This window comes from Drosophila willistoni (genome assembly GCF_018902025.1).
Source record: "Drosophila willistoni isolate 14030-0811.24 chromosome XL unlocalized genomic scaffold, UCI_dwil_1.1 Seg141, whole genome shotgun sequence".
In the NCBI taxonomy this organism is placed as follows: Eukaryota; Metazoa; Arthropoda; class Insecta; order Diptera; family Drosophilidae; genus Drosophila; species Drosophila willistoni.
In genome coordinates this window covers 12,948,127-12,975,447 of record NW_025814052.1, presented here as the reverse complement: position 1 = coordinate 12,975,447, position 27,321 = coordinate 12,948,127, and the positions used below count along the sequence as shown (strand labels likewise).

General features: G+C 35.3%; 1 protein-coding gene across 6 annotated transcripts in view; it reads right to left on the bottom strand.

Moving 5' to 3' along the window:
• LOC6641459 (protein kinase 4) overlaps positions 1-27,321 on the bottom strand; it is a 32,829-nt gene that overhangs the window by 5,455 nt on the left and 53 nt on the right. The window contains exons 1-3 of one of the 6 annotated variants that reach the window (XM_047011160.1): positions 26,134-26,276; positions 25,784-26,066; positions 4,305-4,649 (exon numbers count right to left, since the gene is read on the bottom strand). In XM_047011160.1, coding sequence (XP_046867116.1) covers positions 4,305-4,649; positions 25,784-26,033 — 595 coding nt within the window. In that variant the 5' untranslated portion in view covers positions 26,034-26,066; positions 26,134-26,276. Of the gene's footprint in view, positions 1-4,304; positions 4,650-4,745; positions 4,810-17,812; positions 17,960-25,783; positions 26,101-26,133; positions 26,277-27,321 lie in introns of those variants that run through there. The other 5 variants (XM_047011162.1, XM_023175148.2, XM_047011159.1 and 2 more) reach the window with 5 other exon arrangements.

Below are 27,321 nucleotides of genomic sequence, written 5' to 3'. Positions count from 1 at the left end.
TCATGACATTGATGACCCATAAGAGAAGAAATTGTTTCTGAATGAAATTAAACGGATTTCAGGATTACGATTAAGTTGACATATTTGCTTAAGAGTGCCTCAATCGCACATATCGATACTTTATAAAATCATTGACACTGACCATTTTTTAAACCATTTCGAAGTTAATTTATGTTAAAAAGTTTCATTTCTTTATTCCCAACTTAAATGAAATTCATATTTTTCAACGGGCAATAATTTTATGACAATCGATTAAAAACTCAGGAGCATAGTTCTGAAAATGTATTCCGAATAGAAGATCTTCCTTTTGTCGTCTTGAAGTCACACACCTATCAATTTGATCCATCCATTTTGAACCATCTTCTTGATTACCAAATGACTAAAATGCTTAAGACAAGACTCGAAAATGACTTAAATACACAAAGTTTAAAGCCAACGCTGTGTTCGATTGAAAATATGATTTTAAAAGGACTCGAAATTGAGAAAAAAGGAAGACAATATTCTCATTAATGATCAAAAATTTCATAAAATTCTCTGTGAGTCTGATGTGAAGAGTTTATTGAGTACTTCTCTAACTATAAAAAGATTTTCTTTAAGTTTTGCCAGCTTTTAAACAAAATATTGATTCTGAACATGAGAGTTATTCTCTATATTTCAGACAAATAATGGAGATCAGAGGCTTATAGAAATTTGGGTGAGGATTATAATTTTCTATCTAGTCAAATTTATTGGAAATTCAAAACGAAATGAGACCTTGGTTTTTGATTTATTTTCATTCTCCTCTACCAAATTTTCGAAAACAATCTTTGTAAGTTGTAAGAATATGAGAGAAGAGAATACAATTTTTCTATAAGGTTTACGATTTCAACTCGAGTTTCCTCTACACGAAGACCACAAGCTCACGTACTACAAGGTACATAGATATTTTATGTATCTACGTGACTGAAACCAACAAAAAATACGACGAAAAAACAGTAGAAAAAAAAACATCAACCATTTGCCATAGATAGACCTGCTAACTACACTTATGGCCATAGAGACTTGCTTTTAATGTAAACTAATATTAGTTTTGGATTTCAGTTTCAGTAGTTTGTAGTTTCAAAATATGCAAAATATGGCCCATTGAGGTCAGGCTTAGAGATTTTTAATAAGCAACTCGCGCCAAAAAAAAAAAAACAGAAAAACAAAAAATTATTAAAAAAAAAAAATATGAGCCATAAAAAAAATAAAACAAAACGTTGGCAATACATTTATATTTTGTTTTTAAACCACAATAATACGTTTTTTTGTGTGTGTGTGTTTTTAGCTTTTTAAGGGTAGTTACATCATATGATATGCATATACATATATATATACACAACAAAGTAGATAGCTAATTCAGTTTAACTAAACTAAAATTAAGTACACACACGCTAACCAATTTATCTAATCATTGAAAGTGGGGGCACTAGATAATAGATATAGATGCATATACTATATAGACAACCGACTTGGATTCCATATACTACTATGCGACCTAATTTTGGCATTTCCATTCATAGAAATTTGAAATTGATATCAGATGATTGACCATCTAAGTATATACTAAAGCTAATCTGTTGGGAGAATGATTAGGCACTTCAAGGTTTGTTTTATAGATCTTCCCCCTTCTTCCCCGCCCCCTCCGCTCTTTGTTTTTTCAATTAACGTTTCTTATGGACACCTTGTAATTAAGTCTCGCCAGTTAGATAATTGTTTTAGCTCGATGGTATGGCGGCAGCAGCTGCGCCAAGTATTTATTTCACTCCATATCCAGAGATGGAAGCCGTTGGTGGAGTATTGAGGCATTTGGTTCATTATTCACGCCCCGCTTGGAATCTCGGTGGGGGGAAACTTGAACTCATTACGCTTTTTGCCCATTTATGATCTAACGGAGGCACTTGCCAATTTAAGATTCCCGCTGCTCTGAAGGCATTATTAACCCATTAAAAGTGAGGCAAGTGGAACAATCATCATCATCATCATCATGGCATAGAGCGGATGAATGATGATTATGATGAGAGACACAACTCATCATCATCATCTTATCGCGATATCAAGGTTAACTTGTTTGAGCCGAGCCAATGGCCACTTAGCCAATAGACAATCAACAGCGCAGCAGGTGATCCAACCTCGTAAAGAAATTAAGATCAATATTTTGCCGTACTGTAAAAAGATGTCAAAAACGTACTCAAAGATAGTCAAAAACTACTTGAGTAAGTAAAGTACTTTTGAATGACTTACAAATCAAGTAGCAATCAATTTATATAAACTGCTCTCGCTTGGTTTTTCCTCAAAAGAAGAAAACCACAACGTTTTGTTTCCCTGTGTTTCCCTTTTTGCAATCATGATTTTCAAGTGCTAATCAATAATGATACAAAACTTGTTATGTAATGATCATGTTAAGAGGGCAAAACGATTAAGGAAGACAACAACGGCTATCAGTATCAGTAATAATAGTTCATAGTGAGTGAAATGTGAAACAAAATACACACCTGATACCATCATAATCACACTGCCCCCCACCCCCTCACCCTTCCCTTACAACCACCAGCACCACCACCACCACCACCACCACCACAAGGTGGTTCGAAGCGCCACCTTTGAGAGAAATGAGAAATCTCGAAAGCTAATCAGTTTTTTTTGTTTTGTTTTGGCTTTTGCTATTGCGTCTTAGCTTATTTCGAGACTCTATAAATACGAGCATATATAATATACATATGTAGGGTGAAATGTACAGTGAAAACTCTCTAAATGAACACTTAAATCCAAAACAATTGTCTCCAAATTGTTGCCAATTATTGTCTCTTCAAGTGAGTTTTTACTGTACCCGAAAAACGCATAGTGCTGCTGCTGCTGCTGCTGCTGGAGTGACGGATTGATCATCTGTTTGGTGAATGTTGCCAAAAACTAAAAACTTGCATAAGGCGGGCATAAAAACTAAACCAAAAACAACAAACTATAAACAAAAACATCTCTCTCTATATATATACATATGTCTGTATACATATATGTATGTATGTATATATGTCTGGTTGTTCAGATTAACTTGTAAGAGTTTCAAATTTTGGCTAATGATATTCATTTCACTTTTAATCGACCCTTTTTTGTGTTTTTATATTATTCTCGTGAGAGCCTTATGAATGTTTAATGGTCAACGAAAGCGAAATCAAATCAACAAATGATGAAAGAGAAGAGAAGAGGGAGGAGGAGAAGGCAAAATACATAATTCTTGCATACATCTGTGAAACTATTTTTATATTCCCCCCTACAACTACAACAACAACTACTACTACTATATATATATATTATTCTCAGTACGTCGAGTGTGACTACTTTCATTAGGTTTAAGCGAAGATTTCCTGCAATTTTCTTATTTAGCACAAACTGAAAATAGTTTTGGTTTTAAGGTCGATCTTTCTTTCATCCCTCCCTTCCCCCCTCTCCACCCCCCTCCTCCTCTTTGGCTTGAATATAAGTACTATATAGATATATGGAACAAGTACATACACTTAAGGTATATAAATAAAAAAAAATCCAAAGCGAATAAAATGCACTTGAAAATTGATTTAAGCTTTTTTTTTTGGTTCTGTATTTTTAGTGCCCCCCACAACTACACACACACACACACACTCAAACACACACAGTATCTGATACTTAAATTGAATTGTTACTACTTAAAGATAAAAGTGTAAAGATAATTCTAATTACTTGGACATGAGAAGGGCAAAATGAAAAAAAACTGCGTCTTCCAGTTGACTATTTTCCTATTGCTCGTATCTATATCTCAATCATATCACACACACATTTTTATCTCCATTCCATTTGTTGTTGTTGTGGTTGTTGGGGAAATCAAAACTTTTAAGTATGTATGTGTGTGTGTGTGTGTGTGTGTAAATCTCCCCAAGTCGCTTCTTCTTCTGCCTTTATACTCAGTTGTTTTAAAAGGCCTTTTGTGGTGTGTATTTACGTATTGGTATAATATGAATGAATCATATTATTATTATATTTCGCACGCTGTTTCATCGAATTGCTTGGAATTTCATGAGAAAGCCAAGTCAAAGCAAAGTCGCGCAATCGCTTAAATGGGGCAATGAAAAGCAACAACGGGAAGAATGAATATCATGAATCACACCAAACACCAAAAATGAGTGTGATTTAAACTCATTAAATAAGCCTTCCAACCACACTAACTTTGGGCCCTAATTAAGTGAGCATTGAAGTTCTAGTTTTGGCTTCAAGGATCTAATTGGATCTCAAATTGATTTCTATTCTCTTGGACTTACCTTCGATGCATGAAGAAGATGTCACTGACGATGATGTGACGAAATGATGACCGAAATTGGTCTTCAACCAGGACGCCGGCTGTGATGTGGATTTCGTATCCGCGCTGCGTTTCTGTTGCTGATCCTGTTGTTGCTGACGCTTATTGTAGCGACTTTTGCGGCTCGATGGATTCTTGTATGCTCCATTTGTCCCATTTGTGGTCATGATATCCGCTGCTGTGGCGGCTCCTCCTGCTCCTGCTCCGGCTAGGTTACCATTTCCATTATTACACCCCAAATTATATTTTTGTGGGTAACGTTTGTTGTTGTTTTGATTGTTGCTGTTGCGTCGTTGCATATTGTCATCTGAAGCGAAGAAGAGTTAGAGAGATACATAATTAGATAAACAGTCATTTTAACTTCTCTTCCTCTCTCTCTCTCTCTCTGTCCTTACAAACTTACAAATTTTATATAAATAAAGTTGCATGAAATCTTCAAGATACAAATGCATTTCGTCAAAGACATAAAGACAATTGTTTGTTGTGTGTGTTCAAAAAACAAATACTAATTTACTATGTAAAAGTGTTCACTTGACTGTTTTCTTGTTGTTTGTTTTTGCTGTTGTGACTGACTGCACCTGCGGTTGAAAGCAAACTAAATGACGCCGCGATTAGTCCGCCCGCCATTATAAAAACGCAAGCAGAAAGACGCCCCAAGAAAGCAAGAAAGCAAGACAACAGAAAGAAAAAAAAAAAAAATTAAATAAAATAAAAATACAAAAACACCGAAGAAAAAAAAAAACCCAGTCATACACAATTCATATACAATTTCTGTGGCGGGGTGCTAGCTACTACGTTGATATTGATGACGACATAGTGAATCACCCCGCTGATAAGTGAGGTGGTGGGGAGACTTTGACTACATATGTGCACACACACACACACACACACACACACATACACACATTACGTATACGTAGTGGTATAGTCGTCGCTGCTATCGTATCGTCGGTCCGTCGTTCCATTCCATTTCAATTCGTTTTGTTCGTGTTTTCTGATGATCAAGCCTAGGCCAAAGCCCAAGATACTGGGCAAGTCCAAATACACACACACTCACAACACACACACACACACACTTACACTCACTCTTGTGTGCATGGTTCTCTCTTGTTTTACCCAGGCTCAAACCACGTGCTCCAACTACTCTCTTGCGCTCTCTCTCTCTCTGTTATTTCCCACTCTTTGTCTTCCTATTTAGATTAGATTTTCCATTTCAATGATAAAAACACGTAGGTATAACACACACACACACACACACACACCAAGGCATTGTGGGTTACTCATGTGACAAATGGTTAAACCAATTACGTTTCGAATTGCCAAGGGAAAGAGTTGATCCTTTATGTTATCGAAATGTTGATCCCCCCCCTGTTATCGAAAGGATAGATCCTTATTAAAATGTCATCAAAATGTCATCAACTTTCGTCCGAAAAACAAGAAAAAGACGAACAAATTAAAGTCAAAATAAATGTAAATCACATCAAAAAAAAAAATAAATAAATAAATAAATAAAAGGCAGTGAACGAAACGCACATACACTTACACACACACACACACGTCAATGATGACTACGATAAACAGGTACCTGCTCGTGCCTAGCGCCAAAAAAAAAGCGAATCCAACCCCATGTCTCCTCCTCCTTCTCCTTCTCCTTCTTACCGCCTGCCCAAAAAGTCACATGGAACGACAAGACGCGCGCGCGCGCACGTTAGAGGGAGACAGTGAATCGTATATCCATGCCACGCCTCATATATATTTGAGGCGTAAATGTGTTGTATTAGGCAGGCTATAAAGCCATATGATTTATGAGTAAAAAGCAAATGATCGAGCCAGGGAGAGGGTGAGAGAGAGAGAGAGAGAGAGAACCGCAGAGGGAGGGGGAGATCAGAAAGCCTGAATGGAATTGCGTAGCCAATAAACCAGTTCCCCAATCAATGTGTGCTTTGAAATGCAAAATAACTACACACACGAAAAATAATATCAACTGATTGACAATACCAAAACGAGATCGAAATCGTACATACACCTATACACACACACACACGCACACATATATAGTACATAGTTGAAAGGGCACACGAGTTCAAACAAAACGGCACGTGTGCAAAGTGTTTCCATCCCTCTGCCCCTCTCCTCCCTCTCCACTGCCGATGTCACAGTGCCAAAACGGAAATGCAATGACCGATCGACTAATTCTAATTGTGGCACCAACATCATCATGATCACACACACACACACACAGAGAGAGAGAGAGAGAGAGACACACAAATGTATAGCAAAAGAGCGCGCCCAAAAGTTGAATGAATTCCGACGAACCAACAGCGATCCACATGAGAAAGAAAAGATCACCAACATCATCATCATCATCACTAAGGAAGCGGGCAGAATGCAGAGCACGAACAACAACGCACACAACGACAACAAATGCCATAAAATGTATAGTGAACAAGAAGAAGAAGAAGAAGAAGCGCTCCCCCCTAAAGGCAAAATAAGAAGAGAAAAAAATGCGATCATTAAGCAAAATGGCACAGAAAAAACAAAACAAAAAAATACCCCAAGCGACAGCAAAACATTCCACACAACTTTACCGACCTGGCAATACCCTTCTTTGCGGCTCAGCAGAGAGATGAATGAATGAGGATTTCTACAGGATCAAGAAAAGCTATACTGAAAGTGGGGTCGCCCCATTATATTCGGATATAACGAATATACTGCCCCCCTCCACAAAATGTCGCCTAGGGGTAATACTGAACCTGAAATATTAATTACATTTCATACAAAATATAGTAATATTTCAATTATCCGCTTTAAAGCTCGTATACTCAATATCAATATGCGTATACTTAATATTAAAATGGGTTTTAAAAATCTGTTTTTTCGTCTGATTTTGAAAGTTTAAGCTTAAAACTTATATAAGAAATGTAATCAAATAACTGCAAACTTGAAGATAATAGTATATTCTGCTTCTAACTGAAGGACAAGATGATGTATTATTGGGAACTGAAAATAATTCTTTAGAAATTTGCAGTTACTTCTCACTAAAAAACAGAAGATATAATTAATTATTTACTAATTATAAGACCAAAAGTATAATGTATTCTTGGGAGTTGTAGCACCAATAGAGTATTGTAAGGGCATATATAAATTCCGAAGCTCAACTTGAGGCTTGCATGGCAACAACGAGAGAAAAATTGAGAACGCATGCGCAAAAGTTTTTGCCGGCTGGTCATACAATACAGATAAAGAGACAAAGGCAGAGGCAAAAAAGCAGAATGATGATGATTATACACCCTTTGAGAAGATATTTCCTTAACCCCTCCCTCCCAGAGAGAGAGAGAGAGAGACTGACAACATCTGTTATTTTCCTTTCTTACGTATAGAGAAATAAATCGAGGGGTTCAGTGCAAATTGAAGACAGTTCAGTTTAAAATATTTAAAATAAGTAAGACATTTTTGTTAGTATAGTTGAAACTGATTAGAACCGGAAATGTTAAAGTTCTCAGAGTTACTTACTTTACCTTAAATGTACCTTATGTTTGTGTGTGTGTGTGTGTGTGTCTGTGTGCGGTCATAAAAATAAATCCAGTAGAAAATTAAGCCATTCGCATTCAATTACGTGCTTCAGCGCACACACAGAAGCCAAAAAGCAAAGGCAAAAGCAAAGCCAAAGCACACTCAGAGGCTAAATTAGATTGATGTAAGACCCACTCTATATACACGTACTCTTACGGCTGGAGATGAGAAACAGGAAGACTACAATGTGATGACAACAATAAATACACACACACACACACACACACGAGCATACATATGTATGTATGTGGCCCGCCATGTGATTGAAAAACTTTGTTTAGGATCCAGTCAATCTCTGACGACATTTGGCAATTATTTGTTTTCCTGTTATGCTCAATTGACTGACGATCGAGAGACCCAGGCCCGTCCCGGTCCGTCCCGGCCCGATCCGATCCGACCCGGCCCCGTTTTCCGATTTCACAAAAAACGTTTATTTTTTTAGGTGCGTCGTTGTTACGTTAATCAAATCACTTCCGAGGTAGAAAGAGAAGTGCCCCTCTCCCCTCACTCTCTGTCTGTCTATCTCTCTCTCCCTCACAAGCGGAAGTATTTATATTTTGGTTAAGGTTTTCTTATCAATTCACAATTTATGAGATAAGAAAGAAAAACAGGAAAAAGGTTCTTCTACTTCTTCTACCCAATGAGACAAAAAGGCAAATCAGTGAAAAGAAAAGAAAAACGCAAACGCAATGTGCGTCATTGTGTGTGAAATATTAATAATATTATTCTCATTCCCATTCCCATTCTCAGACCCAAAAGACCCCAACAAAAACATTGGCAATTGTTATTAATTGGAAACATTATGGAACTTTGTGTTTACACCCACAGCGAAGCAAAACAAATATATAAAAATAAACTAATATGCATCTATTTTAACGCAAAACGCACACCCCCTCTTACCCCCTCTCCCCCTCTCCTCTCCTCATCCTTTAAACATTTTGTTTATTAAGTATTTTTCGTTTTGTGAACGATGCTAAGCAGGCAAAAAAAAACAGAAAAAACAAACAGAAAGAAAAGTCCGCGCCTTCTCCCATCCGCGTGCTAGCTGTCAGAATTCTATGATGCTGACATTATTCTGACAATGCGAAAATTAACAATAACAATAACCCACCACAATAACCAACAACAACAACAAATTGTCGTAATAATAATAATAAGAACTAAAAATAATAATAATAATCTTGTGAACCGAAAGGCTTGACACTTGTCAAAACAAATCATTTTCTTTTCTTTTTTGCCTCTCTCGAATTGTTCGACAAAAAAAAAATAAAAATTGCAACTAAATTTAATTGAAAAGAAGCTGTGAGAAATAAAATACAAAATCAAATACATATGTATGTGTGTATGTGTGTGTGTGTGTATATGAAAGATTCTTTCGTGGCAGATGAAAATCTAAAAGTGTAAACTTGCTAATTTGTTTAGATTTTTGATTTCAAATTTTTCCCCTAACTAGACTAGTTTTTTTTTAAATTTTTGGATTTATTTACAATGTTGACACAATTCACTTTTGAATAGAAACTAGAGATAATAGTTCCACCTGATGGCCTAGAGGAACATGTCCAGTAAAATGACTAATACGTTTCTTGTTTACGCCAAAAACTACAAAAAATACCAGTCCCAAGGTTACTCATCTTTCTTGGCATTAACTAACTAGAGAGAGAGAGAGAGAGATACTATCTATGGCATTTTTTTATTATTTGATTTATTTGCCCAAGCAATTAGGCAAGAAACCCTTTTTGAAGCAACGAGAAAAGTTTTTCACTTTCCAAAGAAAGAAAACTCTTGAAAGTGCATTTCAGAAATGAATTTTCATTGAATTGAATGAAATTTGTTTTAGATTTTGTTTGTTTTTTGGTGGTGGGGGGGATATATAGTTGGGCAGATCGCTTCTTAATATAGAATTGTTCTTGTTGATGATGTCATTTCCTCCTGTGTCTATCGTCATGATAATCAAAGTGTGGGCAGGATGAGGGGGGGATGATATGGTGCTCCTCCGGTCAAGTACTTGATTCTTCTCTTTCACTATCTCTACGCCTCATTGACCCACCACCACCACCACCACCCGCACCCAGACTCATGTTGGCCTCTTTCTCTTACAATTTGTTTGTCGCCCACTGTTGTTCATTTTGCGGTCGCTGATGGCATTCCAATTGCAAATATCAAAATCAAAATACAACTCTGTGCATATATATCTTTTGGGGTATATATATTCAGTGTGTGTGTGTGTGTGTGTGTGTGTATTTGATTGGGTGGGCGCGCTGACTTGTTGATTTGGTGTGAATGAGTAAATATTTCAATTATTCAGTCTTTACCCTTCTCTTTCTAGCGTTTTTTTTTTCTGGCTTGAATTCCTTTTGATTTGTCTTGTATAACACACAATAGAATTGCCTCTCTCTCTCTCTCTTTTTCTCGCCATCTCTCCCTCTCTCTTTCCCTCTTTATTAATAATTTACTTCCGCCCATGAAAAGAAAGCCAATCTTATATATTTGTATGATGTTGTTACCTTAGCTTTATTTTACCTTTGCCATGCCTTAACTTGCCACTGGCTCACCTCACTTACTTTCTCACTATGATCATCATCATCATTATTATCATGATCATGATCATCATCGTCGTCAACGTCATGTAATTTCTTCTCTTTGAGCTTCCTCTTCAGGTGTTTTTTTTTGTATTTTTTTTTGGTTGTTGCTTGTGGCGTGTTTTGCCTTTTTTTTTCTTTCTTCTATTTGGTTTGGTCTTCTATAAGGCCTTTCACTCAATCTGAGCTGATTTACTTGACTTCTTCTTCTTCTTCTCTATATCCCCTCACTCCTATCTCTTTCTCTCTCTCTCTCTCTCTCTCTCTTTCTCTAGCTCTTTCTCTTCTCTCTCTCTCTCTCTTTTGTTATTTTATTCCCAATGTTATTTACTTATATTTTTTACAAGTGCAATTGAGGTTACTTTCTATTTAAAAATTAAATCAAGAAAAAAAGCCAAAAAATACATATACAAATATATATATATATATATATAAAATGTATATATCCATGTGTGTGTGTGTATATGTTTGTAAGTGTCTGTGCAAGTTGCCAATGGTAGAAAAGCTACGTGCAAAATATCAAGTCAAGTTATATGTTCAGATATTTGGCTTACAAAAAAAAACGTTTCAAGATCAAAGGTTTTTACCAGATTAGCTTTTAGATTTAATAAGTTATTAAGCAGTTTTCGAAGATAGTTGCATATGCGTTTTCATCCGAGTTTTAGAGCCTTTGAAAATCATTTTAAACCGCTCGAATTTTCTATTACATTACATTAAACTTGATGGACAGAATAAACTATCACAAGGACATTTTGGTCCTAGCTTGTCATCTCAAACAAAACTAGAATAAAACTTAATATATGGAGATTTGTCAATTTTAGACCCTTAGAATTTGCTAAGTCTGACTGCTCAGACTGTATTTTAGCTATTTAGAAAATAAATCTCAATTTCATATCAACACAAAAATTTACAAAACTTCTAAATAAATAAAAAGAATTATGAACTATAGAAAGAATTAAAGGATGGCTTTGAATCTAGTAAGTCCTCTCTCAATCAATTTCATAACGATATAAATTTTACAATCGAAGAAAATTCCTCAAGCGTTTTCCCATCTTTGATTTGCTTGTGCGGGATTATGACAAAGTCATTTCTCATTATGACAAGTTAATGTGTCACGTTTCATAAAACCATTTGAATTATGTAAAATATATATATATATATAGAGCGGAATCCGACAAACATTCGACGTAGGCAGGCGGCAGCACGCTTAACCCGATATAATTCATCATCATCATTAGCAACAAGAAAAAAAAATGTATCGAATCAATCGCCGCTTATAGCGAAAAGAAATAGAAATTGATATGGATTGCCAATTTGATATATTATATAGAAAAGTGACAAGAAGTTTGCCTTCTGTCACAATTCTTCAGTTGCGTTTGTCTTTAGTTTAGTTTAGTTTAGTTTGGTTTTTCTTTTTGTGTCAGTGGCCAAAAGGCAAAGGCAGAGGCAGCTGCCGGCATGCATCAAAATTTGCCATCAATTTCTCTAGACTTGACTTGCCCTTGTTCTACTATATAGAGAAGGAGATCTTTGCTGGCCGAGAAAGAAAGCAACAACAAAAGATATATATTAGTTTTGTTCTGATTCTGATTTTGTTTACTGTTTTTCATTTAGCCGTGTGTGTGTGTGTGTGTGTGTGTTGTCTTGTTGTTTATTTTTATAAATTGTGCTCTCATTTGTATTACTTTGATTACTTTTTTGCTGCCGCCTGCCACAAGAGCCAAAGTCAGAGCAGATCAGAGAAAAAAGGCAAAGCAAAGGCAAAGGCAGAGGCAAAGCAAAAGCCAAAAGGCAAGGCAAATAAATCATTCGAGGTTTGCGGTTGTGTTGATATTATGTGTTAAAAATAATACATATAAATGACAACAATATACATATATATACCATCTCACTAGCATATATATAATTATATATATATTTAGTATTTATGTAGATATATTATTTACCCTCTACCCTCTATATCCATCCCACACACACATTATATATTATTATAATTATAATTATAATCATCATCATTTGAGAAAACATATGAATGAAAACATATGAAAATCTATGAAAGTGAGAGAGAGTGACACAAGGGGGAGGAGGGGGAGCGTTGACCGAGAAGAGAAGTCAACATATTGGCCAAGATCGTTTGAGAGCATTTTGTCAAAAGTAATTTTCACTAGGCCAAACACACAAAACGCGAAATTCAAACCAAATGGCCATGGGACGGATATATGTCTTAAGCAATTGCCAATTGAAATGCAGAAGCATTTGATTGTTCAAATGTCTCAAAAAAAAAAAAACTATCTCTATCTCTCTCCCTCTCTATCGCTTGATCTCTATTTTTATTCGCTTTCATTTGCTGCTCTCTACACCTGTGTAGGTAATGGTATTTACTATCAGCTAAATCTTTCTCTAATTTCTTTACTTTGGCTATGCAAATTTCGCCTGAGAATCTTGTGAGAACTGAAAATCGTTAACTTACGATTATCTAACCATTTAAAATTTCATTTCATTTTCTGTTGTGTCATTTGGCAAATAAGTTTTTTTTTTTTTTTTTTTTTTGTTGTTGTGTCTAATCTTTTCAAACAAAATCACATATGGTGAAATTTCAGACAGATGTTACTCGAACAACATAGAAAAAAAAAAAAAACAATTCCAAAATCAAAACTAAAAAAAATCAAATTATTCCATTTCATTTATCAGCTAAATGGTGTCTCTACTACCAATTCCGTCGCACTTTTTTTTTTTAGTTGACTTTGGGGTTAAGGTTCTTTGGGACATGGGAAATGTCGTCGTTTAGATGTCGATTAGATAAGCAGCAACATGAATCTCGCTTTGGTCAAAATGCTTATTGCAAAGGATTCTCATAAAAACAGTGGCGTATTCACAGGGGGCGCGCTCCTATCCTTAGATTTGTGACTTTCAATCTTTTCTTCTACCATTTTTCACCTTTTTATGCATCTTATAACCTTATAATACGGCCTCGGATAGAACCTTAGCCATTTTCAATATTGATCTATACTAAGAGACATTATTTTCAATAGAAACGATCGTCTTTACTTTGCTTTATTCCTCACAGTAATCAAGCACTGACCTTTTTATATAGCTTACAACTTGGCCCATTTCAATTTGATTCTTAAGAAATTTGTTGTAAAGTTAGATATTGATCTATATTTAAGAGATCCCACTTTTTGTAAGAATAACCAACAAATTGAACACATTTTGTAGTATGTAAACGATATAGCTCTTTCTTTTCTTCCTTCTAGACTTTCGTCCATGCTTTTGATCTGATTACATAATAATAAACTGTTATGCGGAGGGGAGGTGGGTTTGGCTATCATCATATGATTTTGATTATTAGTTGTGATTTTAAGTGATATCAGAGAAAAAACGACACAAAAAACAAACATGTTCTTATCGTTTTGTGTGTTGGTGCCATGCTTTGTTGTTGTTGTTGTTGTTTTTTTTATTTTATTCGTTTTTCTATTTACTTAATTTATTTGAACTCTTATGCTAATTTCTTGGCATTTAGTTTCGGTTTGCCGTATTAGATAGATAGAACCCAACAGCAGCAGGCCAGTGATACGAAGTGGTAGGTAATGAAAATTATCAGAAATAATTTAGAAATCACGCCCATGATCATGCGAACGGGGGGAGAAGGTCGTGTGTGTCGTGACATAATCGCAACCGCCGGGGCCAAGCCACAAAAGATTCATAAATAACATGCTTTTGTTGTTGTTGCTATTTCTTTTTTTCCAGTGTTTTGTGTGTGTGTGCCTCAAGTCAAAAAGTGAAAAGTCAAAGAAATTCAAAATCAGCGAAAAAAAAAAACAATATCCACGAAAAAGAAAAAAAATGTATAAACATACGTGACATAAGAAAGGTCGGTCGATCGGTCGCTCGATCGAGCGAACCCCGTCGAGTCACATTTCCAGTTTATATATTTTTTGTTGCTTCTTTCTGACTGCGATGATGATGGCGATGATGATGATGGCCAAGTCCAAAGCCAAAGCGAAAGTTTTTCTTTCTTTTCGGTTGGGTTTCGAACTTCTTATTTAACAACTTCGTTTTCACTTTGCTGTGGCTGTTGTTTTTGTTTTTTTCTTTCTGTTTTTTGTTGAAACGTGAGGCAATTCAAAATATCATATGTATATATATTTATAAACACACACATACACATAGATAGATAGACAAAAAAAAAAATACTTAAATGATGAATGGAAGCAACTTGAAAAAGTGATTAAAACTATTTTAGGCTATATGTCTAGCCAAAAATGTATGATAATTATGATTTTGAAATGAATGATGAATAATACGTTTAAATCTATATATATATATATATATATATATATATATATTCTATAGCACTGAGAGAAACATTTCTCGCTTATATGTCATATATAATAATAATAGCTATTAATTAAATGCAAGTGCAAACATTTCAAATAAAACGATAGCAATCTGTATTAACCACAGTAATTGATGTCCTTAGAAAGCATGTAGTATATATATATATATATATATATATATGTATATATATATATGTGATGCGATTAAATTTTAGATAGGGCCTTACCATGAGGTGATAATTGAAAATTTTTGAGTGAAATTGCTTAAGCAACTTTATTTACTTGTTTAACACTCGACTTGTGTATGTGTCTGTGTGTGTGTGTGTCTCACTTTCTTTGCCAAGTTAAAACCGAGAGTCAACCCGACACACGAAGAGGAAGCAGAAGAAGAAGAAGAAGAATAAGTGTCTAAGGTGCATGGAGATGAAGTAAAGTGACCTTAAAAACCAGCAAAACTTTCATTTCAATTTTGGGAAACACCTACACACTAAGAGAGAGAGAGAGAGAGAGAGAGAGAGAGAGACACCCACATTTGCCTCTATCTCTCTCACTCTCTATGGGATGGCTTTTGCTGTTATGTAAGTATTATTTCCTAATTAGGTGTGACCAATTTGCCAACAACAACAACAACTTGCAGTTGAAAATTGTATCTATCGTTGCTTTAGAAGCAGATTTTTTGTTTTTAGAGATTTGTCAAGGGCCCTCTTAAACACAATGAAAGAAGGGAGTGGGAGGGAGAGAGGTGGCGAGTAGGAGCAGAGAAAAGTTTCTACGTTTTACTTTTTTATATACCCTCTCTTCTCTCTCTCTCCCCTTTTGATTAGCTCCCATTTTGAATGAGGGTATACACTGTAATGAAAGTGCTTCGATTTCGATCTCCAGAAACGATTCGAACTATTCGAACTAGAACCAATTTCCGCTCTCAAAATGATCTGTAGATCTGCCCACATATTAAGGGAAAATTTAAAATGTTATTCTCTATTTTATTCTCACTCATTGTATACAAATGTATATGTAGGGTATCTCTCAAGTTGCATCATGAGATTTTACGAAATCGTTTTTTTTTTGAGTTTTTTTTCTATTTTGTTTTATTTTTCACACATTTTGAAAATTAAGGCTAATTGACAGTTTCAACAACTTCAACACTTTTACTCTTTGTCAACAACGAGAGCAAGTGAGGGGGGGGGCCAAGTAAAAGAGGAGGTAGAGAAGAGGGGAGGGGAGGGTAGGAGATTGCAAACATTTTATCCCCAAAATGTTTATGTATAAAATTAAATGCTCATAAATTGTCTTGGCTTAAATGATTAGAGAATTTATTTATTTCATTTAAAGATTTTGATGTAGAAGAACAACACTAACAACAACAACAACAACAACAACATTTTGATTAAATTGCTTCGTTTTTTTGGCGTTTTGTTTATGCTAACTAATTCATAGCATTTAAATGGAAGAATTTCCTATATGCGGAAAATCAAATGGAGAATTTTATAGTTATTTGCTTGCATAATCCACTGCAAATCCAATTAAAATCAATTCTTTTTTAGTGACTTTCAAGTCGAAAAGCCGGTTGAACAAACCCAAATTCAAGTGCAGGTTTTTTATTTTGTTTTCTTTGGTTTGTTATCAAAGTGAGCGCTGATTAAATGATTTTCACTTGGCGAATAGAAAGATTAATGGGTTTCGGTTACGATTATGAGGGGGCCCAGTCGACAGTAGACAGACCTTTCTCAATGAAAAAGAAAGTAAACCACACTAAGAAAATAAAACGAAACAACATCAACAAATATATAAAAAGAAGCAAAGTGACTTGACGTGCTAAATTTATGAACATTTATTTAGTTAATAGATAAAAACCACACACACACACACTAAAAGAAACTTGAATTTGGGGTTCCTCAAGTGGTGGAGAAAGAGGTGATGAGGGGATCTCACTGTACTTCATTCAATTCATTTTTCTGCCAAATTCAAATAGGCCATCAAACAACTTAAGAATCAGTCAAGCAGCAAAGCAATCTAAATCGAAATGTGAATCTTAATAACCTTAAGATAGGTCAGGTATATATAACACACACACACACACACACACACATACACGCACATTCCCAGTTGCCCATTTCCATTCCCATCTAATTCCCGCGGGCTTTAGTCAAACAAGTTTCTTAGCGTTTTTAAACGTTTTGTTGACATATAAATTTTTTAGTTTAGCTATTTTTAAATGAGCTAACGCCTCCTCCTCCATCTTCTTCTCCTTCTATTAGTATCAAAAATTCATTCAAATTCCAAAAAAGAAACGTCTACGTCAAATATGTATATAAGGGGAAGGGGGGGGCGAGGGGGTGGGAGGCGACAAGAGGCCTTGGGAAAGACCGACTCGATGACGAAGTTTAAACAGAACGGCCAAGTTAAATGCACCTGTTAAAACTCATTTTTGTCTATAGAAACAAAAGCCCAAAAAAAGAATTATTAAAAAACGTTTTATTTAAAATTTCTGCACGCGCTTTGTATTAAACAAAAAAAAAAATAATAATAAATATACACGGTTTAACCGCAATTTTCATAAATTTTTCTGTTTCTGGGTAATGCCCCTATTTGAGATGGTTAACAACAATCTTATTTAGACCAGGCCAAAAAGAAAAAATAGAAATGTGGATTAGGTTAAATTTTGACAAGTGTTGATAATAGATTGAAATTATTATTCCAAACTAGGACATGACATCAATCTTAAAAGAAGAATGTAACTAAATTTGATATACAAATTTTTTAGTTAACCACACACACACACACAAAATAAAAGGAAACTAAATAAGTCATTATTTGCCACAGGAATTTTAAAATTTCGCTTAAAAAATTCAATTTAAGCTTACAATTAGTCAGAGCTTCTTCCAATGTATGTGGTAAGAGTTTCTTAAAATAAAACATGCTTTAACAAAGTGATTTGCGTGGTTTCGTCTTAACTCAAGTCTGAGTCATGTGTCACTTACTTTTGCCTTTGGCCAGGCCACTGGCCACTTGTAGAAATCCGTATACGGCTATAACCACACAGGGTAAGGCTATAACACTGAAGGATATATAATCCATGTGCTCGAAATAATTTGAAATTTGCTCCATTTTTGGGAATTTATGTTTTAGGATTATTATTTGAAATTTTATTATTTTTTTTTGGGCACTTTTTTTAACACTTTTTTTTTTTCTTTTTTGACTTTCTTGGTTTTGGTATTTTGTATATTTATTGTATATTTTATTTTATATATTTTTTGTCGTTTTTCGTTGTGTGTACGTGTGTGTGTGTGTGTTTATTGTTTTTGTTTTTTGTTTTTCCTTCTCTGGCCTCAAATTTAATGGGACAATGTTGTGGGGAAACGTTGTCGGCTTAGTTTGAGAAATTTCTGTGGTCTTTGACTTAATGACGTTGTTGTTGTTGTTGTTGCTGTTGTTTCAATAATATCCTTTGGCTTGTAAAGCGTTTGGCTGATATAGCCTTGTTGCCTTTTGACTTCCTGATGCAGTTGCAGTTGCAGTTGTTGTAATTTTTGTTGTTGTTGTAGCACAATTAACGCCATTGTTTTGCCTTGCAAATCTGGCGTAACTGATTTGCATGGGATTTTACTAGCCGCCGACCACACACACACAACAGCCAAAGTAAAATATATGCTTTTCTTTTCTATTTCTCTTTTTTTTCAAGTTGGTTAATTTTGTACTTATTTTTTGGTTCACAAAGGTTTCACTAAAAAAATTTTGTGCAACAAAAAAAACAGAGAAAAACGAATTGAAACCGAAAAATAATAAACGATACGCGCGAAAGTCGAACACACGGCAGAGACACAAAAAAAAAAATTGTTTAATTAATAAAAGAAAATATAGCGCACAATTTTCTTATTGCCTGCGTTTGTAACGACGGCGGGATGTTGACTGAAATTTTGAACCAACTTGACAAGCTCAATATGAATGAAGGGGAGAAACGACAACGCCAACGACGACGACAACAACGACGCACAGTGGTTGGGTTTGTATGGAGCGCGCGGCCAAAAGTACTTCTAGAGGAGATAAAAATCTGAAACTTTTTCCGAAATTCAATAAAAATAACATAAATAAAAAACATAAAAAAAATTGATCAAATTCAACCTCCTTCAAAAGTTACACCCACTACAGTGGTCGCGCTTGTATAGAGCGAGTGACAAAAAATTGTTGTTATGGAGATATCATTTTGAAATGTTTTCCAAATTTGTATAAAAAAATAATAAGTAATAAAAGATGTCTCAAGTCATACATATTCCTTGCCACCCTCCTTCACCCCTATAACAATAGGGGCGTAGCAATTCTACGACGTTTTGTTCTATTAGAAGACTCCATAAAATCTATTTTCGGCCGACCAGTTTCTTTGGGTGTTGAATGGGACATCTTGTGGGCACAGCGCAAAGAAATCCTCTCCTTTTCATTCAGCCAAACACCTTGATATTTAATCACTGAACATTTCTTGCGATCGTACTTTCCCCAAAAAGTTGCTATTCTTTTACATATGTACGTAATTCGTTTCGAGACAACATCCAGGTCGGTAACGTAGCCTTTTATTTCAATTTCTTTGTTTACCATTTCAATGATTATCTTTAGTTTTGCAGCATTCGTTCCTTTTTCTTTGCACCAACGATCGAAGATAAACATGCGTACAAAAACACACTTATAAAAATTGTCTGCCAAATTCAAAATAAATATAGTTAATAAATAAATTCGCAAACTGAAACATAACCACAAACAACGAAGACAGAACGAAAAACAACAGCACAGTTCGACAAACAGATGTTTTGCAGCGCAAAACTGACCTTGAATAATGTAAGACGTCGTTGGTTTTTTTACGTTAGTTCAGACATCCGCCAATATCCGCAGCTAAACTAACGCATTTATTACCGTAAAGGTCAGACAAATACGATGACATATAACTCCGTTGTGGTATTTTATGTCATCACAACTAAAAGTCTAACTAAACATAAAAAAGACATTCACAAAACACTTAAAAAAGATTAAAACAAATAAATTAATTACACAACAACATTTTAATTAGTTGGCTAATTATTAATATCAGAATTTAAAGTAAATACCTTCAACTTCAAAATTCATGTTAGACAATTAAATTTGGTACACTCAATATGACGTGCGACCTGTTTGAAGTGCAACTTTAAATGCGTAAAAAGCTTACTGAGCGCTACAGCTGCGCGAAAACGAACACGTGTTCATGATTTCAATGCTATTTTTAGAATGTCCCGTTGCAAATCCAAATAAAATCGGGTTGCCATTCAGTAGTTTGGACATTTATTAGACAATATGATTACATTTTGTCAACATATTTTGTGATTTATTTTTTGACTTTTGGCCTATGGGCGCAACCACTGTGCGACGCCGATGCCGACGACGACGACGATGGGATCGTTTCCATAGTATAATGGGGCGAAAGCACTCTGAGAGAGCACTGAGAGTAATGGAGAGCATTAAAAATGCCGGCAAAGCTCTTAAGTTTACTTTGTTGTATGGTTGTGTGTGTGGGGGAGGGGGAGGGGGAGGGGGACACGATCGGCAAGCACGTGAGAATGCTTGCATTGGTCTCTCTCTCCTCCACCACCATGTGGTTCATTTGTGCTAACAACAACAAAAACTATCAAAATTCTAAGTTAATAAGTAGCAAAATTTTGCCTAAAAGAATGTATTTCCTGGTTGAGAATAAGATTGTAAATTTTGATGGATTAAAGTACATATAGTTTGAACTTTGAAGTTCAAACTGAAATTAAGATATTGCTTAAACTGGTCACACTAGCGAGAGAGAGAGAGAGAGCGAGAAAGAGAGAGTTCGCAAGAGACATCTATCTAAGAGTAAGTATAAGAGTAAAGAGCTTTTGACTTGGAACGATTAATATGTAGTTTTGATTTTTGCAAATCATGATCTCTTAGCAATGCTTATAAGCTAATTAACCAATAATTCGCTCCATCAAAGTGCTAAACATTGGCTTACTTTCAATTAACAAAAAAAAAAAAAAAGAAAAAAGAGATTAGAAAAGAAAAGCACAAACAATGACGTCAAATATAATGGTCAAAAAAACATCATACGCATATAGATTGAGATACATAAATAATGAATCCCAGAGTAATGAGAATTTCCCACAATTTGGTTTAACCTTTCAACTTCTAACGGACACGTCAGTGTTGAACAGAAAAAAAAAGGCTTCAACAACGAATTGATTTCTTATTCCTTTTTGGTTTATTGACCCATGTCAGAGATATACATACATATACATATATATGTAGATAAAAAAGCCATTAACCTTCTACACGTGTCCCTGTATGTCCTTGCTTAACCCGATAAAGAAACATAACATTTCATCAGGCCTAAAGGACGGGGCTTTTGGCCATGGTTGATTGTTGTTGTCTGTTGTCTGATGAAATAAACTCTATACACACACACACACACACACACACGCAGAGAAATATATCTCTCTGAGGTTCAATGAATCTAAGTGAGTGACTCCATTATAGCTCACTCCCCCCCATTCTACACCACCACCACACACTCACACTCATACACACACTTCCAGCCATGGCTCGTTTTTATTGATTTTGTATGTGTGTGTGTTTGTGTGTCTCATCATCATCTGACTGGGGACAAGTGATTCCTTGGCCAATGAACTCACTTAAATAAAAGGACATCTGTTGAGTAAATTTATGTACATATTGCCCATTTAATTGTTCAGATCAGAAAAGCAAAAACAACAACAACAACAAAATGTATTTGTATAACAAGTTTTATTTGTTTTCTTTTTGGTGGTGGGAGGCTTGGGGGTGGTGTTGGGTTGGTTGGCTTGGGAAAGGGGGGAAAGGGGGGTTTTATATCTAAATCGAGTTCATGCTGTTGCTCTTGTCTTAATGCGCAATTTCGTGATATTCTTAATGTATGGCCATAAAATATTGACAAATATTTTTTAACAACCATTTGTTGTTTTTTTTGCTGCTGTGTTTTTTTGTTGACAAAAGTCAAAAATCAAATCTTCAATATGAACCTTTTAGAATTCTCTTTAATTGCAAATTGTTTTTTCATAAATTTTAGCCAAAACAAGTCAACAAAAACAAAAACGAGACAAATAAGTAATATATTAGAGGCATATTTTAGATGCTATTTAACCACATTCAGTTCAGTTGTCCCAATATTAAATCCTAGTTATGGGTTTATCCCCCACCTCCCCCCCCCCCCACCCTACTTAGCCATCGAAGAAAAAGAGCTTTGATATATTGAAAAACTTTTAACGATTTATTATTGCACCCAAAGCAAAGCAAATGATATCGTCAAAATAAGTCAATATAGGAAGAACAAAATATAAAAAAAAAGCTTATCGGTGAAGCGAACCATTTTTTCTATTGAAAGCATTTTCATTAGAAAGCCATAGAGAGAGAGAGACAGAGAGAGAGAGATACCGAAAAAAGAGAGGGTGAAATTCGTGTGTTTGTTCGTTTCTTTTTGATAATTTAGAAACATTTTCATTTTTTTTTTGGCTTTTTTGCAGGTGCTTGAACTGCAATTTCTTTGAATGACAGCAAATTTCCTGCAAACAGCTGGCACGTGGCCAGAGACAGAGACGCAGACGCAATTGCAGACAAAGTCGTTGACAAGAGAGAGAGAGAGAGAGAGAGCGGGGGGAGGTGGAAAAGTCAGTACCCCAGGTGTTGTTCTAGGGGTCGTTTCGCATCGCATCGTATCGCATTTTAGAGTTCGCGCTCGTGTTTGCCTGCTGTTGGCTTTCGGTTGATTGAACCTTTCCCTTTTTTGAGGCTGGTCTGGTCTACTGCTGCTGCTTGGGACTGACCTTCGTTTTGCTCTCTCTCCCTCATCACCAATTGCACAATGCAAATTGTTGGGGTAGGGCAATGACAATGACAACAGGCAGCAGCAGCAGCAGCAGCAGCAGAGCAAATAACGCACCATAAATGCGCTTCACATAAAGAAAAAAAAAAAATAATAATTATGAACATGTTTATACATTTTTGCTCTTGTCATTCAATTTGCATCTAGAGATCTCTCATGGTCAGAAGAAGGAGGAAAAGGGGCAGCAACAGCAATAGCAACAACAACAAAAAGAAATTAACGTTTTATATTTACTTACTTCCTTCATTGTTATCGACGTTGTTGTTGTTGTTGCTGCTCTTCTTTGTTCATCAGGAAGTAATAAATAAAAGAATTACACATACACATGCATACATATATGTATATGTATGTGTGTAATTGAACAAATATATTTATCTGCCACCTGCTTCAACTCCTCGTTTTCGACAAGAAGGAAATGGAGGTACGGGGCTTGAGAAGGGTTAAACGAGACAACTGTCAGAAAGAGAGTTCCTTATGTCATATGATCGGAAGAGTTTGTTTATTTAATTAAATTGAAATCAAAAATAAATATAAATATATACATTATATCGATCGACATTTCCCTTTTCCTCCCCTCCTATCAACCTTTTGTGCAGTGCACATGTGGCGTATGAGTAATATTTTATTCTTATTGTCTTTAAAAGCTATAAAAAATTAACTGCTTAGACGTCTTTGAAATTGTCCATTAAAAAAGCCAATATTTAATCATTGTTAAGATTAAAAGACATTCAAATAACTTTGTCTATATAAAGACAAAATAGAGAACAGCAAATGAAAACTTTGACAACTTCTTTTAACATGTTTTTAGAATGAGAATGAATAATAATAAATAGAGGGTAATAAAACGAAAAGTATGTAGAGTTAATGTCAATACACGGCGGATAATGATGATGATGATAATAGGTGGCTCACGATGCGTATACGTAATCTAGAGAACAAATGCCCTCAAATGTCCCTTTTTTTTCAATAGATTCTACACATTTTCTGCCTATTATCAGTAACAAATGATCAAGGAAATTACAAATTACTTGACGCACAACGTATTTTCAATGCAATAGAATTTTCGCAATAGAATTTCCTAGTGCAATTTGTTTTTGAAGGCCACAGAAAGAAAACAAACAAACAGACACACAAATCGCATTGAAGCTTTACCAAAAGCTTTCTTTATATTTCTCAATAAACAATATGCACACACGCACACACACACATCAACACACACACACATATATGCATGTGTATATGTATGTGTTTTTAGTGCTTTCGCAAATTGAATTCTACTGCGTCTTTAAGTGCATTGAACCTATTGTTTATTTAATTTTTGCCGCACAGTTCATTTCGACATGGTTTTTTTTTTTTTTTGTTGATTGAGTATAGAATAGGGTGTGGGGTAGGGTAGGGTAGGGTAGGGTAGGGTAGGCGGTATTGAGGTAGGGTGCAGTAGGCAGGGAGGGGGGCAAATTGGTAAGGCGCTAAGCGAAAACTGCTGATACAGTTAAAGAAAAGAGCCAGAAAAGAGATGGTATATTATGGTACAGAGGTGGAGGGAGGGAGGAGGGGGGCGGACTAATGCCAATGCCATTGCCAAATTTCTCTTTCAACACACACACACACACAAGAACAAACAATATATAACCTCGAAAACAAACGTCAGGCCGCACGCTGGGGCTAACATGAAGTTCATTGCCGTGCCTTAACCTCAGAGCAGAAGCAGCAGCAACAACAACAACAACAACAACAACAACAACAACAACAACAACAACAACAACAACAACAACAACAACAACCGTGTTGAGTGCGTTCATTTGTTCATTCGCCTGTTTTTCAGTCTTTGTTGTTTTAAATATTGCCGGCGCATTTAATAATTGTTGTTGTTGATGTTGTTGCACTTTGGGGACCTACTTAAATACAAGAATATACATATATATATATACATCCTATATATATATACATATATCTTTTATCCTTGGCCAGTACACCACAGTGGTTGAGAATACAACAAAACCATTGAGAGTGAGAGTGAGCCAGAGAGAGAGAGAGAGAGAGAGAGAGAGTGAGAGTAAGAGTGAGAAACATTTACAAGTTAAGATAAGCGATTTCTTTAGAATACACTTTGTTCATTTTTTTTTATTTTGATTCTTTTTAGGGCCGCATAAAAAACAAAAAGTTTACTAACTTCCCCCCTCTCTCTCTCTCTTTCTTTGCTTATGATATGATCTCGTCTGTTCTCAAAATGTTTTTTCTTTAATTCTGCTATATAGAGATATGGTACTCAAATATTTTTATTCTATGAAAATGCCTAACAAAATTTCACTTGAAAACAATTTCAAATTTTTAGCTAGAATTTGCAAAATTTATGAAATTATCTTTTCGCCCAAATAATATTATGAGGCGGCAAATGTTTTGTTTGTTCAAGAAAACTAAAATGCAAAGTTAACAATAATCTGCAAAGTATATTATGAATGGATATACATACACACATATGTGTATATGTGTGTATGTATATGATTTACAACAATTTATGTGCCATAAAATCTGTTTGTCAAATTGGGAGCCTTTTTAACTGAAACATCTTGTCAAAAAAGGCCAAATAGAGCGAGATTAAAGAGCAGAAAAATGGTTTGTACTCTCATGTTTTGGCTTTCTGTATTGCCAATTACAAGGTATTCAAGTCTTTTGGTATGCAGATTATATAATAAGGATGCATTTCATGTAATACAGTGGAATGGAAGCTCAATTTATAAAGTAGGAGTCCATTTTTAAATCAATTATTGAAAAATATTAGTAGTCGCACTGGTAATTTATGAATTCATTAAACTAAGTCTATGTATTGAACTCAAAATGTGCATTACAAGACAGAAGAGACCATTTTCAGCAATTATTGAGCACATTGCAACCACTGTGCATGAATGTGTCAATCAGCTGATTTGCACTTAAAACGTGCAATGCGTTTAAGGGGTGATTAAAGCAAAACGACAAAACAAAACAGAAGAAACAAAAGTAAAACAAGAAGATGGAATATAAAAATAATTGAAAGAAAAAAAAGAAAACTCACATGATGTTGTTGCAATTGCATTTCCAGTTGTTGTTGTTGTTGTTGCTGATGTTGCATGGGATTTATTCTCATAATTGTTCGTTGTCGTCATGTTCGTTATTGATGGTAAATAATTGGGATCATTTGACCATGATCGACGTGAATTTGAATTGTAAAACATTTTGGAGTGTTGACGTCCTTGATTGTTGCCTTTATGCTGTTTGTATTGTTGTTCTTGGTCCTGCTCTGGCTTGCGTTTCTTGCGTCCCATGTTGTTGTTGTTGTTGTTGTTGTTAGTGGTGTCCTGCAACATTTTGGAACACAATCACTTTTTCAGTTTTCACTTTTAGTTTAGTTTTTGTTTTTCTTACACTAACAAAACGCACTAATTCTGTGACGTCACAAAATAATTTACGCAGCACTCGAGACTTTTTTAAGGTTTTTTTTTTTTCAGGACGAAACAAGAATTTAGAATTTCTCCACTTTTGAAGTTTGTTTTTATGATGTTTTTGGCTTTTGTTTACATCAGTCAAGTCAAAACAAAAACAAAAAAAAAAAAACACAAAAAATAAAATAAATATATTTCTATATTTATAGAAATGTATTCAGATGTACTGTTATGTAGAAACGAAATTTGTGTAATGAACAACAACTGCCCTTAAAGTGACATGTTGATTTTTGCCATCCAAAACTAGCTAACTTGATCGAACTAACTGATTTGACAGACTAAAGCCATAAAACACAAAGCACATTTCACATTTCGAAAACCGAAAACAAAAAAAAATTAAAATAAACAGAATATATCGTGTCTTTGTTTGTTATTTCGTTGTTTCGTTTTTGTTGTTATTTTTCTTCTTCTTTTCGTTTTTTGTCATTATTAATTGAAATTTTTGAATTTGTTTTTCTTCTGTTTTTGTTGGGCCCCCACACACCGTTAATGATTGAAGCTCAAAATGAACTAACAAATGCGCTGCTGCTGCAGCAGAATGCGGCGATGGCGGCAGAGACAGAAGCAGAGGCAGAGGCAGAGCGACGTCTGCGGCTGTTTACGGTCAACTGTTGCTGCTGCTGCTCTCTGTCTCTGTCTCTCTCTCTCTGTCTCTGCATCTGAGAATATTGCAAGTAGCCTTCTTTGTGCATAATTCCAAGATTATCAAGAAGCAAAAGAGTTCAGTTCTGCGCAGAGAAAGCGAAAGCGAGAGAGCCCATAGAATTCTCTCATAGCGAACAAAGAAAAAGTCAAACAAAGTGGACCATTCTCCCACCTTTCCTTTCGCTCTTTCCCTTTGTCATCCTCAGCGAATTGCGACTAAAACAGAACGAGTGTCGTCATGTGCTTGCTCATGGATATAACTAGAGATATCTTTTAGAAGCTTCGCAAGCTACAAGTGGTAGACAGAGAGAGAGAGAGAGAGAGAGAGCCGCATTGTGGGCGACAAAGAAAGAAGTACTACACTAGAGTTGAGGGCATATTTCATAAGCTTTGGCTTCCTTGCAGCACAGTGGTATCAAACTAGTTGGAAATTGTTTAACCAAAAGAAAATAATCTGTTGGAAATT